At 35.5% G+C, this 15,171-nt stretch overlaps 1 protein-coding gene across 5 annotated transcripts in view; it reads right to left on the bottom strand.

The window, feature by feature from the left end:
• Positions 1–9,345: 9,345 nt before the first annotated feature.
• The window catches only part of slc24a2 (solute carrier family 24 member 2), a 50,598-nt gene continuing 44,772 nt past the window's right edge, over positions 9,346–15,171 (bottom strand). For all 5 annotated transcript variants that reach the window (XM_016505123.1, XM_016505125.1, XM_016505127.1 and 2 more), the window contains 4 exons: positions 14,656–14,790; positions 14,475–14,564; positions 11,233–11,399; positions 9,346–10,109 (listed from right to left, as the gene is read on the bottom strand). In XM_016505123.1, the coding sequence (XP_016360609.1) occupies positions 9,860–10,109; positions 11,233–11,399; positions 14,475–14,564; positions 14,656–14,790 (642 nt within the window). In that variant the 3' untranslated portion in view covers positions 9,346–9,859. The remainder of the gene's footprint in view (positions 10,110–11,232; positions 11,400–14,474; positions 14,565–14,655; positions 14,791–15,171) is intronic.

A 15,171-nucleotide genomic window follows, 5' to 3' on the forward strand; every position in this document is an offset into this window, starting at 1 on the left:
AGTGGGTGCAGGACACTGTAGTTCATTTATGTAAGTGAGGATAGCAAAATAAAGTAAACTGTGATAAATTATACCCAAAAATTCTTCATACGGTGGACTACCAGTAAAACTGATCAAAAATTTGGGACCAAAAATTATTCAGACCGAATCTGGGAAAAACATTGAAGTTGAGGTTTGCATGAAGCTGGATGACAGCATGCCCAGGAGACTACAGGCTGTCATTAAGGCTAAAGGTTGCCCGGCTAAGTATTGATAGTTGTGTAAATAATACTGTCATACTAACAGCTGACTGAATAATTTTTGGTTGATTGTAATCCATTACATACCTTTCTATCAACGTTATATAACATTATCAAGCTGAATTTGTTCTGACACAGTTTATCTCTGAGTTCTTGTCATATTTTATTACCATTTTCTAAACTATAGCAAATAAACTGATAATGTGAGAAATGTTGAAGGTGTCTGAATAAATTTTGGTTTGACTGTATCTATTTGATAAATGAAGTTAACCATCTTACATTATACATACTCTTTTGGTTTATGTACCCAATATTGTAAAAATTCACAAATGCAATAAAAATATTGGTATCGGTACTCGGTATCAGCAAGTACCAAAAATAAAAGTATCGGTATCGGGCGAGTACTGGAAAAAGTGGTATCGGTGCATCCCTATTATTATTGTTGTTGTTGTACACAGTATATCACCATTAGTGCATTACCAGTTTTGATTCGCACTTGTTTTCTAGTTAGTACCTCACAGCTGTGTACTCACTGTTGAGGTTTAGAAACACGTTACCACAGAGTGTGAGAACTACAGAGTTTGACCACACTGCTTCAACGCACCCAGTTTAGACTGATAGCTGTAAATTGTCACACATTCAGATGCAGTTCCTCTTCTTTCTTTAAGTGAACGACTGCATGGCTTTCAACTCTATCTTTTCAGTTCATGATCGCGTATGATTCGTTCAGCATAACAGAAGTTAAACCAAATTTAAATTGAATTAACCAAATTGACCAATTGCAATTTGTCCCCCTAAGCATGATGTTAAAAAAGTGTTCCTGTCATTGGGTGTTGTTAGTTCTCTGCTAGAGTTACATGTATCATCAGTTTAATAGTGCAGCAGCAGTGCTTGAAGTTGGCCGTTATGCACTGGTACACAGTACCGGCACTTCTATATTTTAGTCTTTACCGTACCAGCACTTCTGACATGTTGCCAGTACTTACAGTCAAAGCGTCAGTGTATGAGCGATTAGAAATTAAACTATATAAACCAACACTCATCTCGACAAATCACGTGAATGAATGCAAGCTGAGTCGGTCAACCAGTGGTTTTCAAAGGGGAGCCACGAGAGCATGTCAGGGAGTGTGCAGAGTAGTAAAATAATAATTAACTACTGATTTTAATCAGTCAATTTTAACAAAAACAATACCTTATAAAAATGAAAAGAAGCAGGTTTTTGCGATCAGATCAACCGGTAAACTCCTGGAAAGTCCAAAGATCCAAAAAGCGAATGCATTGAAACAGTAAGTTCAAAACAGAGCTAATGCAGAGAAAACATGGCCCATTTCATCAGAGATGGCAGAGATAATAGTACTCGCGTACAGATGTCAAAAAAATTATTCTTTTCAGCATGTAGCTATTTGGAAGGTGAAGGTCTGAAGGTGTTTTAAGTCCGAGACACTGCACGATTTTTTTGGCTGTCCCAGACGAAAGATTAGCATTGTGAAACAATCGTGGTGATTTCTGGGATCGTGACTCCTAATCGGTGGTCCTGTGTCATACACTGAGAGAGGTCCAAATACGGCCCTTGTCACAGCCTTGCGACCAAAGATAGCCTATGATAATTTTCTGACAGTGTCAGAAATTCAGCATGATCATCACACAGTTATTATTACGATGAGACGTTAAACTGAGGTCCTGACTCTCTGTGGTCATTTAAAATCCCAGGACTTCCTTTGAAAAAGATTCGGAGTGTAACCCCAGTATCCTGACCAAATTTGCCTATTGGTCTCTGACCATCACCATGGCCTTCTAATCATCCCCATATACTAATTGGCTTCTTCACTCTCTCTCCTCTCCACCAATAAGCTGGTGTGTGGTGGGCGTTCTGGTGCAATATGGCTGCCATTGCATCATCCAGGTGGATGCTGCACATTGGTGGTGGTTAAGGAGCTTCTCCTCTTCCATGTAAAGTGCTCTGAGTACCCAGAAAAGCATTATATAAATGTAATGAATTATTATTATTATTATTATTATTATTATTATTATTAGATCCATGCCACACAGTGTGATTTGCAATGATCTTATAGGACTGCTAAAATCGTGCAGTCTGTAGAAGGCTTTGGTTTAGTAATTCTGAATTGAATTGCAAACAATTATTTATTTATTTATTTATTGTGGCACTATATACATTCATTGCAAATTATGAAAATTAAAAAAAGTACTTTTTAGTACTTTAGTTTGTATTTATTTATTTTTGGGTGGGGGAGTAGGGTTGAGTACCGCCACTTTTTTCCACTTCAAGCACTGATTTTATGGAAAACTAAGTGAGTGGTGCTCTGTGGTGCGGCAGGATTTGGAACAGTGTCATGAGTCGCTGCGGTCAGTAACTTTAACTTAATGTTCTTAAACTGAATGTACAAAGCAAACTGTTAGCTGAAATATCCACAAAAAAAAAACAAACAAAAAACAAACAAACAAAAAACACTCAAATACAACACTGAAACACTGTTTATCTGTCAATCAGATATGCATGAAAGTAGTGTTCGTTACTACAGCAACAGTAGAGTTTTCTTTCAGAATCATCCTGGGTCCAATACAATTAATATTAAAATAAAGTGATGAGTGATTAAGACCCAGCGCTCTGATGCTTCTGTAATGTTGTTGGTTCACAAACTCAAAATTGTGTAATTATCTGTAAAACATAGCTGACAAACATAAAAAAAACTGTTTATGAATTACAAAATGATGAATATGTTGGCTACCATAGACTAAAAATAAAGAGTCTAGATGACTTGAAGCTGCGGTCAAGGGGGAGGGTGGGGGGGGGGGGTCTGCTCTTATATCCCCACGAATGTCAAAACCAAACCTATGCCCTTGTCTCAAACACTTCTCTTTGTTCACTATTCCAATGCTATTTCATGCTTTTTTTCAATTGATTGTGTATGGGGGCCAGCAAGATTGACATATTTCTTGGACAGCTTACATTCTGTTCAATGGACAATAACCTGTAGAGTCCACTTAATGGCCCAAAATATCTGCCTCTCACTCCATGAATGCAAACTTTTCTCTTTTAATCATTCCTCACTGATTAATTTATGTCACGTAAATAAAAAAGGTCATACTATTACTTTTTTGCAGTGGAAGTAGCTTGAAGCCACAACAACTGGACCTCAAACCAAAAAGAGTTTGCAAGCAAACAGTAAAAGCGACACATTGTGCCTTTTTCAGCTGAAAACATTCTGGAAATAAAATTTAAAAAGCTGCAAAGAAGCTAATTCCATGATCGATGAATTTCTGATTTAACACATTTACAAAGTCTTGAAAGTAGAGTCGAATGGTTAGAGAGAGTGGAATATTTTGAAAAAACTAAACTAAAATAATAATTAATAGATAAAATAACAGAAATAGAATATAATACTTAGAGAGCATTAGCAGAAGTGTACCAAGCTCCATGGTACACTTGGTTCCTACTAATAACGGACTATTAAGGGCAAGTATTGTGATATAAGAATCACACATGTGGCAATTTGCAAAAAAAAGAAAGATACAGAAATAATCTTGCAGCCTGTAACTGTGCAAATTCACAGATGTCATCCTGTCAGACCTCATTTGAGCCAAGGTGTGAATGACCTGTCACGCTTTTGTTTTATTTAGATGTTTGTTTTTCGGTGCAGCATGAGAAGGTGTGAAAGTGATATCTGTACAAAGTCACAACTGCAGCCCCACAAGTGACCACACACCTATCCCTCTGTCTGTCTATCTTCAGACGTTTTGTCAACATTAATGCTTGATTACAGCTACACTGTAAATAATGAGTACATCATAAAACCATCATCAATTTTTATTTATTCATTTACTTTCTGTACCCCAAAACACTATGGTAAGTTTATATTAATTATTTATATTTCAGATTTTTTGGGGCGGATTTCGTGGGAAACTGCATAATTAATCAGTCCTCATTGATTAATTTACGTCACATAAATAAAAAAGGTTATACTATTACTTTTTTTGCAGTGGAAGTAGCTTGAAGCCACAACAACTGGACCTCAAACCAAAAAGAGTTTGCAAGCAAACAGTAAAAGCGACACAAACGTAATAAAATACGAATCAACATAGTTTGCATCGCATCAGCTGTGCACTGACTAGGTTCACAAACAGTGTTTAATTTGGTAACAATGCCCGTCCATAAACCAACTACTTATTCTATTTGCCTATAAATAGCCACATTATAGTTTGCCCCATTATATGACTTACAATAGTTATTTCAGGGTTGTCAAACCTTTTAGCATTATTTTAAAACTGTTGATTGCAGTGAGTCAAAACAACAGCGGCATACACTCTATAGCAGTGGTTCCCAACCCTGGTCCTGGAGGAACCCCAACACTGCACATTTTGCATGTCTCCTTTCTCTGACACACCAGTTTCAGGTCTTGAAGTCTCTACTAATGAGCTGATGACCTGAATCAGGTGTGTTTGATTAAGGAGACATGCAAAACGTGCAGTGTTGGGATGCCTCCAGGACCAAGGTTGGGAACCACTGCTCTGTAGTACTTACCTGCTTATGAGACATATTTCTTGCATACCCGTCGTTTTTTCGTTATTAGTGTAGTTTTAATGTTTTAGTGACATTCGCACTGATGAAGTAATCATCTGTTATCATGATCACAGCGTTACGTCAAAACATCAGATTCATCCGCGCAGAGCAGCGGAGCCGAAGCACAACTCACACAATTATTCTTCCTCCGCAGGAAAGAAATTAAAAGAAATGGTAAAATTGCAAGAATTAGAAATACTTACATTTCTTGCACATTACATTTGTAGAATAAAGAAATGAGAGAATCCTGTCGGTGTGTTTCAACTTTATTTCAACTTTATATCTTTGCAGCTGCTAATTCCATGGAAAACTTCATTCACCACGGACAATCTGCCCTTATATTTCTTTTATTACATAGTTTGCATGTACAGTTTCTCTATATTCTTATTAGTATCTGTATATATATGTACATTTGAAATAACTCACATGAACACTAGTGAAATGGGACATTAAACAGAGTGATGGAGACATGCAGGCATGAATCTTGTAATTCAGTACAAAAGTGCAGTTTTATGAAGAAAGAAAGACAACGGTGGAGACAGAAACAGGGTCATCTACAAATGCTAAGAAATGAAGCCAGAAAAAGGTGAACAGAATCAGTGTTTTCACTCTTTTAAAGTCCAGATGAGTTTTGTGTGCAAGTGTAAAAATGGAGAAAATCCAGCATTCAGTAACTCCAGATTTGTGTAAATGCAGGCCAAACATTCAACTTCAGCCTCATTAAGAGCGAACAAACAATAATTAAACAGACACATATAAATGCAAAGTGCATATTAATAATGCTGTTCAACACAAAACAAAATAAAACATTAAAATTAATCATAATAATCCATACCCTGCCAGAAAGCAGGAACAGGATAAAGCAGGGGCACTCGAACAGTGTGTACAGCCCTCTTATTAGACAAAATACTTATATAAAATAGAATAATTATTATGAAAAGCAGATGTTAATTCTGAAAATTAATAAATACTATGGTGTAACAAGCAAGGATAGAAACCACTACTGATACGTAAATCTGAATTCCAGTTTGGGGGGAAAAATGTATTTTTTTATTTATTTTTTTAAAAGCACATTTTCAAACCGCCGCATTGCTTATATCAGTTTTAATACCACCTTTACCATCAGTTTTTATCAAAAACCTTTCAAAGTTTGAGAATTTAATCTTCTTCTCTATTTATCGATATAATAAATCACATTAGTTCAGGGCTGCATTTCCCAAAAGCATCGTAAGCATTGAAACCAATGGAGCTACGATCAACTTAGGCTTATGATGCTTTTGGGAAACGCAGCCCATATCGATATCTCCACATTCATATATTTATTACACATTCACACATCTCTTTGCTCGGTCCAGACCTGTTGGAATACACTCTCGTCAGTTTTATTGGTTCAGAAAACAATTAAAAGCCTTACAAGATTTCATTCGTGGACCACTGAAATGGAAAAAAAACATTCAGCAATGTGGATGAGAGCTTCTTCTGAAGATATAAATATGATTGGGCTGACAAGGATATTGTATTTCTCCCCTAAAATATAAGTATTTAATACAGCAAAAGAGATCGAGAAGCCTTTCTAAGTTTAGTGCATGCATGTGAAAAGATGCAACAACAGGCCTTGGCTTACACGTGGAAAACTTCCTACAAAAATAGCATCCTACGACACACTAGAGGGCAGTATTTGCTAAGGTATACATACACAGCAGCTGCATTCAGATTTTCTGTCATGCCAAAATGTCTTCAAAACACAAATAAAACGTCTGCCTCCACAAATAAAATCACTATTGGAATAAGTTCTATGCTCGTGTACCGTATGTGAATCGTGAATATTCTTGATCAGTGAGTTCTCCATTAGTTAGTAATGCACTACATGTGTGTCTGTACAGATTACAAAGATCGAGTCCTAAAGCACCATCAGTGTAACATGGATCGTGCTACTCTTAATGAATGCATGTGTTTTTTACGTCTCTAAGATAGGTTTAGACAGCGCTAGCACATTAACACTCATTCGTTACCAAAGGACTATTTGTTAAGCAAATCATTATGCAAATATTGTGTCTTTGAATCTTACAGTAAAGCAATGAGCACATCTTGAATTAATAGACTACACATTTTCATGCATGCATTGCCTACTTGAAAATGTCTTTTCTAGCGCATCACTACCGTCTCCGATCTGGTTTCCAATCCGAATACGTGTAGTGTGAACGCAGACTATTGAGGGAAATCACTGCACGTGGTTTTAGCAGCTGGGAGTGCAATATATGTCTAATGCTTTCTAGGTTTTAACACTTAACTACAGACTATAAGCATCTACACATTTCCCTCGTGTTTATAATATTATTCAACGCGATTTTTCTATAAATGGGTGAATAATAAGGATTGGGGAAGCAACATGCAGTAGGCTAATTGTAGTCTCCTTCGGGGTGAATGAGGCAGCAAGTAATTATTTTTTTACAATCAATACTGCAGCTCAAATACCTCTACACTGCTACTAAAAAAGGTCATACTATTACTTTTTTTTGCAGTGGAAGTAGCTTGAAGCCACAACAACTGGACCTCAAACCAAAAAGAGTTTGCAAGCAAAAAGTAAAAGCGACACAAACGCTCACAAACCCTAACACTGCTATTAAATGAACAAGATTTATATAAAAAAACGAAAATTAAATGGAAGGTAAACAATATGTTCAAATTCAATGCATCTGGCTACTTGGCCTCTTGACATACAGGCAAAATGTAAAGAAAAATATACAAATATTTATAATATCTTATACATAATCAGTGTTTTCTTTAAACAAACATTCCCGTGTGTCACCCTGGATACATAAAGAAAACCTTCAAGATGTTATTTGCCACGGTTTCAAATGGCTGCCAATATATTTCACACATTTACTTTCATCATGAACTGAAGCTAAACCAAACCAAAGAGCCGTAATATTTCTGGAGGTGTTTGAACAACATTCAACATCTAAAATATATCATCAACCAGCATTTGTCTTTGTCATTTTTTAAAGCTAGGGAAGTAACGGTTCACAGATTCTCAGTTTTAGGGCCAGTTTAATTTTGTGTACCATTTGGTTAAAAATAAATAAATAAATATGTTTGTATGTGTACATATATGTGTATATATATATATATATATATATATATATATATGTCTGTGTGTGTTTATTTTTTTTTGTAAGGGAAATTAAATAAATAAATAAATATTAGAACATACAGTAATCACTGAACATGCAGAATAGACCATACTTCTATTTACTACTACCACAAGAAAGTTGGTTCCCTTTCATGGGAACTTCGAACTGCGTCCTCTAGGGGTCGCTATGGGGACGCCTCGTCGTGACCCATGTGGCTGTCGCCGGCCAACGAGTTGGTGTTTTTTCAATGTATGCTTCAGACACGGGTCACGACGAGGTGTCCCCATAGCGACCCCTAGACGCAGTGTCTCGTTCCCTACTCAGGGAACCATGGTTACATAAGTAACCTGAGACGTTTTCTTTTCATGTTCTTAAGATTAGCATATAAATATGATAGAAAGAATAAACGAATACAAAAAAAAAAAAAGATCAATGGCCATCAGCTCATGCAAAGTGAAAATAATTTTGGACACTATCTCGGTCATATCATGGAATAATTGCTCCAAACCAGCGATTATTCAGCAGTGCAGCACATTCACAGCGTGAACAAACAGCCTACAGAGACTGAGAAATGAGCAAATGCTGCCTGCTGTAATCACAGCGTCTGTCTGCGCAGAAATCCTCAGCGCTCCCTACAGAGTGATTGAAACAATCAACAAATAATCAGAGATCATTCTGATCGCACAGCTCCATCCGCTTCGCCCACAACTGCGGTGCATGTTGTGTGGAAATAAATAAGAAAAAAAAATTAAAAATCTGTATAAAGGTTTTAACACTGTGTTGATGCATCTCAACCAGTTCAAAGGATTCTGTACAAGGTGCACCGTTACAGCTCTAGTTCAACATCATCTCATATGATCAATTGCACTTCAATGAGTGGAGCACAAACAAAAAAAAAAGTTTACATTATTATTAAATTAATACTTGTCTTCTAGAAGAAAAAAAAAGAAAAAACTTAAAGGAAACATGGAATCAGTAGCCAAATAAAAATAAATTAATAAAAATAAATAATAAATCAAAGGGACAACAAGATTATTTTTCTTTCCCCACTTATTGCTTTAAACATAAACCAGGGTTATTGTAGTTAACTAAAACTGAAGCACAAACTAAAACCATAACACATTTCCGTTACTTGACATAAAACAAAGGTTAAATAAAATATACAAGCTTTTTATTTTGGCTAGTTGGCAAGTCAACATTTCTAATTTTAATTTAGTTTAACTTGATGTACTAAAATAACTAAAACTACAATAAAGATTAATAAAAAAAAATACTCAAACTTTAAGTAAAATTAAAAATATACAAATAAAAACTGATTCAAAATGTGAATAAAAACTATACTAATTTCGCAATGATACTAAAATAACACTGGCATTCAAACATAAATGTATTCATTCAAGAAAACAAGACTTAATATCTCACATAATTCTCTTAAGAAATGTCCACTCTCAGTAAATTTAAGAATGCTCAGATATTTGCACTGGAAAACAAAACAAAGATGCTAAGTAAGAAATATTTTTTTTTTTAGAATATATCTTCATATATAATTAGTTACGGCCAAATATTTTTTGTTTTAAGAAAAGTCTAAGTGTATGCCTAATGAAGTTTGAGCTTAAAATTAGACGAAAAAAAAAAAAACAAGTAAAACTATTTTCTCTGAAAACGAGTTTTGCTTCTTAAGTACAGTTCAGTGATGTTCTTTAAGGATCTTTAGATATTTTACTGGAAAGCAAGACAAATATTAATATTAAAGCATGTTTTAAGTGTGTAAAACCCCATAAACACACAGGGTTTTAGATAAAGTGCGAAGGAGGCTGGGAACTCTGTCATAAGAAAAGAAATTACTACGGAGGTAAGTTAAAGTCAGCAGGAACGTGGTTTAGCTTCATGTGTGCGTAAATGAGACGTCAGACAGAGATGGGGCAGACGATGACCTTGTCCTCCAACAGGACGCTGACCACCAGGAAGACCATATAGAGCAGGAACATGATGAAGCCCAGCAGTTTGCTCATCTTCCACTTACAGGCGGCGATGGAGATGATGACGAAGAGGAGCATGATGAAGAGCAGCACGATGGCGCAGAACAGACCGTTGCTACTCACCTGAACCGGGCTCATACTGTTTATAATGGAGTACAGCAGCCATGGGAGCGGTAACCTGGGAAACAAAGAAACGCTGGACATTACAAATGCACAAAACTCAAGCTCTGATACAAACCCGAGTGAACTGCTTAATGCATAACACAGCACAATGAAATACGAAAATAGCATACTTTCAAAAAATATACTTGCATGCAAAATTAATGTATCGTTTTTAGACAACTGCATACACGTTCATTGCAATTTAATTAAAATAGTTTTAAATTGCTATTGAATGCAATTAGCTGAACTTTAGTGTTTTGACCCACTTAAGTAGGACTTAAGTACATCTTTATATGTGATTTCATAATTACTTCTGTTGTCTTTGAAATATGGTTAAAGTACTGTTAAATGTACTCACAAGCATTTATGATAAACTAAAACATACTTCGATGTAATTTCTATTGAAATGCTTGTCATATACTTAAATATATTTGTAATGATGCAAAGTTACACAATTTAATACCTTAAAATATATTAAACTATAAAATATATTAACTTTAAAATGTAAAAAAATGAATAAAACACTACAGTTTGCAGATAATCAGGAACTTCACAAGTGCTTTAGTATGTTAATCAATACATAAAAATAAGTGTACTTCATTAAAACACAATAAAAGCTTATTAAAACAATGATTTAAAATGTATGTTAAAGTAAACGTTTTAATTTGACATTACAGAGTGCACTCTGTTTACATGCTCACTAAATTAACATTTATTTAATTAAAAATACAGTAAAACTGTAAAAATGTGAAATATTATTTCAATTTAAAATAGCAGATTACTAAGTCAATATATTGTAAAATATAATTTATTTCTGTGATCAAAGCTGTATTTTCAGCATCATTACTCCAGTCTTCAGTGTCACATGATCTTCAGAAATCATTCTAATATGCTGATTTGCTGCTCAAGAAACATTTCTGATTATCATCAATGTTGAACACAGTTGTGCTGCCCAGTATTTTTGTCGAAACCATTATATATTTTATTTTTCAGGATTCACAGATGAATAGAAAATCCAAAACAACAGCATTTAATTGAATTTGCAACATTATAAACATCTTTACTGTCACCTTTGATCAATTTAATGCATGCATGCTGAAGAAAAGTATACATTTCTTAAATAGAAACACAAAGCGTACCCCACAGTAATGTCGAATATGTTGGAGCCCACGGAGCTGGACACTGCCATGTCTCCCAGACCCCTCCGGGCCACAATGACACTGGTGATCAGATCAGGGATGGAGGTTCCCGCCGCTAGAATCGTCAGTCCCATGATCTCCTCTGTGATTCCTATAGTCTCTCCAACCTGCAGAGATATTAGCACTAAACAATCAGAAAAAATGGCCTCAAATCACCATTGAGCTCAACATCAATAACACACTGCCAGTGGAAGATTATTTCTCAACTGTGTCGAGAATTTAAAAGACTCCATGACATCAAACAAACAAACAAACTGAACTTCGGAGTGTTCTTAACCCACTTAAGTAGGACTTAAGTATATCTTTATATGTAATTTCAGATTTTTTTTTTTTTAAATATGTGACCCTGTACCACAAAACCAGTCATAAGGGTCAATTTTTGGAAATTGAAAGTTATACATCATCTGAAAGCTGAATAAATAAGCTTTCCATTGATGTATGGTTTGTTAGGATAGGACATATTTGGTCGAGATACAACTATTTGAAAATCTGGAATCTGAGGGTGCAAAAAAATCTAAATATTGAGAAAATCACCTTTAAAGTTGTCCAAATGAAGTTCTTAGCAATGCATATTACTAATCAAAAATTAAGTTTTGATATATTTACGGTAGGAAATTTACAAAATATCTTCATGGAACATGATCTTTACTTAATATCCTAATGATTTTTGGCATAAAAGAAAAATGGATAATTTTGACCCATACAATGTATTGTTGGCTATTGCTACAAATATACCCCAGCGACTTAAGACTGCTTTTGTGCTCCAGGGTCACATATGGTTAAAGTACTGCTGAATGTACCGACAAGCATTTATGATAAACTAAAATATAATTTAATTTAATTTATATTTAAAGTTGCATTAAAATAGCAATTAAATGCTATTAACGTTACGGGTTTGGTTGTTGGGAGTAAAGCGTTCAATAGAGATGGGACGTTTGACACTGAGGCTCCGAAGCCTGGTTCGAAAGACTGTATCAAGGCTTGTATCAAATCTCCGTGATTACGTGACCACCTGAAACACCTGAAGCGAGGTGACTGATTCAAATCTTTGGCGTGGCTTCATTCATTATAAAGAGACACAAAATGCTTGGTGTTCCCTCCCTGGTTCATCGTAACACAGTAACACTTTCAGGTGTGGACAATGATTCTCAGAATGAAGACACAGCTGCTATTGCTGAGTATTGCTTTTGTGTTGAAACTGGAATCAACAAGATGTGTGAATCATTTGAAAGTGGCTGCTATAATTGCAGCTGTCCACTAGTGATGTTCGGTTCTTGAATGAATCGTACGGTGGCCGAGAGAGCTCAACGCGCTGTAACTTAAGGAAACACATGCAAATTGAAAAAACACCAGCAAATTATGAAAACATCTTCATCAGTTTGACAACACACGCGCTGCAAATCCTCACAACACATGCAAATGAAGAAACGCGCTGCAAATCCTCACAACACATGCAAATGAAGAAACGCGCTGCAAATCCTCACAACACATGCAAATGAAGAAACGCGCTGCAAATCCTCACAACACATGCAAATGAAGAAACGCGCTGCAAATCCTCACAACACATGCAAATGAAGAAACGCGCTGCAAATCCTCACAACACATGCAAATGAAGAAACGGCGCGTGTGTTGTCAAACTGATGAAGATGTTTTCTTAATTTGCTGGTGTTTTTTCAATTTGCATGTGTTTTCTTAAGTTACAGCGCGTTGAGCTCTCTCGGCCACCGTAGAATCGTTCTTTTGAGCCAGTTCTCAGGAAGTCACCGGTCGAGCCGGTTCACAAAATCGAACTGAATCGAACTTTAGTTCGAGTTGACGGTACTGTGCAAGCCTGAGGCGCGTACTGGAAATAAGCTTATTATGACTGTTATTAATTTACATTTTATTAAAACCTGCAAAAACCTTTCTGTCGAGTGATGTAAATACATTTTACTATAGTTTATTGTGAATGCATATTATATTTAAAGTTGCTTAAGCGAAATCAAGGAGTTTATAAGACTGGTTTATTCATTCTTTATACTGTAGACATGTAGAACATATCCGCGTTTGTGCATCAATGTCTGTAATGTGTGCTGTAGGTGTGAAACTTTTAGGAATCTTATCCAAATTGTAGGCTAGTCAATATTGGTCATCATGAGGATCCGCGAATGAAACTGACCACAAACACCATTAACTTAAGTGAATTATATGGCAAAAATCAGCAATATGCTTTCACACAAATAACTTTATTTTTTGAATGTTTCAATATGCGTTGACACAAATGACTTATTTGAATGTTTCATTGATACAACATTGTTGTTAGTTGTTAGAAAAGAAATGCGTAGAGACGTTGTTTGTTGATGACGTCAGGAACCGATGAATCGGCTTTTTGAACCGGTTCAATGAGCCGATCTGTCCGAAAAGGACCGGTTCACGGAAATGAATCGGACTTTGCATCACTAGAAGGAGAACAGACTTTAATGCAAAAGCCACAGGAACACATGGAAATCAGCTGAACATAAAGGTAAACCAAGACGGACAGCGACTAGAAGGAAACTAAGAGTATTTAAACACTGGGGCGAATGCGATAATTAACAAGACACAGGTGAATAGAATGACATAATCAGGCAACACAGGAAAACTAGGTCACAATGGAAAGGAAAAAATACACGGAAACGTCTCAGGTTACTTATGTAACCATGGTTCCCTGAGTAGGGAACAAGACATACATGTGACAATTAAACATATGCAATAATGAAGTTGCAAATTATTGCATTTAAAATATATTAACTTTAAATATAATATCGAATAACACAGTTAAAATAAAGTTATTTACATGTGCTTTAGTCTGTTAGTCAACATATTAAAATAAGTGTACTTCTTAAAGCATAATGAATAAAAATGCACTTTAAAGGGAAACTTTTAATTTGACATTATTACAAAGGTTGATTTTTAAAAGTGTACTTAAGTGTGTTCAGAAACAGTCATGAAAGTGTCTCTCTTTAAGTCACTTAAATGGCTTATTATCTGCAAGTAGCCTTTTTTAATATAAGCTATTTCTTTTAAAAAAAATTGAAGTACAATATAAGTGCACATTTGATACCATTAAGCGAACTTTTCACAAGGCTTTGTCAAAAAATAAATAAATAATCATCTTCAACAAATGGATAACCAAGTCCAGATGTTCTGAATAAAGATCTTACCTGATGAGCCCACCACACCATCAGGTAGGAGAATCCCGCGATCCAGCAAATCGCTCCCAGGAACGTAATGGGAAAAAACTTCTTGGAACTCTGAAGAAAAACAGAGAATCAGAAGAGAATCATCTCATGGTTAATCACAGTTCTCAAATCTGCATCAAACACTGGTCAGACAGAAACTCACGGCCTTCCGGACGTCCGGCAGTGTCATCCACAGAGGGAAGACTATGGGCAGGATCAAGAGATACGTGAGGCGCTTGCGTTTGGACTCGGGCCACGACAGGCTCAGAGGCTGATCTTCCTCATCATCCTCTTCACCCTGATCAGAGAGAATGTGTGAGATGTGAACATTTCCAATTATCTCACAAACCGCTCCGACACATTAGACTGGGCTCCTGTTTCTCCAATTAAAGCTTGTGTAAATCCTGCGGGATGGAGGGGCTTTTGTCAGAACATGCCATATTTAAATGCAGCCATAAACCAGGGTTATTATTGTCAAATAAAACTAAAACCATTCAAAAAAAAATCATTGCTTAAAATAAACATGAACTGAAATAAAATAAAATATTTGATTTTATTATTTTTTAATTTACTTAAATGTTTATTTTAGCTAAAGTTTTAGTAATTTTGTCACGTGTTGACATTTTTTTTGTTTTTTTAATATTATTTTTGTTATTTGTATCATATATATACATATATA

Source organism: Sinocyclocheilus anshuiensis, unplaced genomic scaffold (genome assembly GCF_001515605.1).
Source record: "Sinocyclocheilus anshuiensis isolate Anshui unplaced genomic scaffold, SAMN03320099.WGS_v1.1 scaffold1810, whole genome shotgun sequence".
Classification (NCBI taxonomy): Eukaryota; Metazoa; Chordata; class Actinopteri; order Cypriniformes; family Cyprinidae; genus Sinocyclocheilus; species Sinocyclocheilus anshuiensis.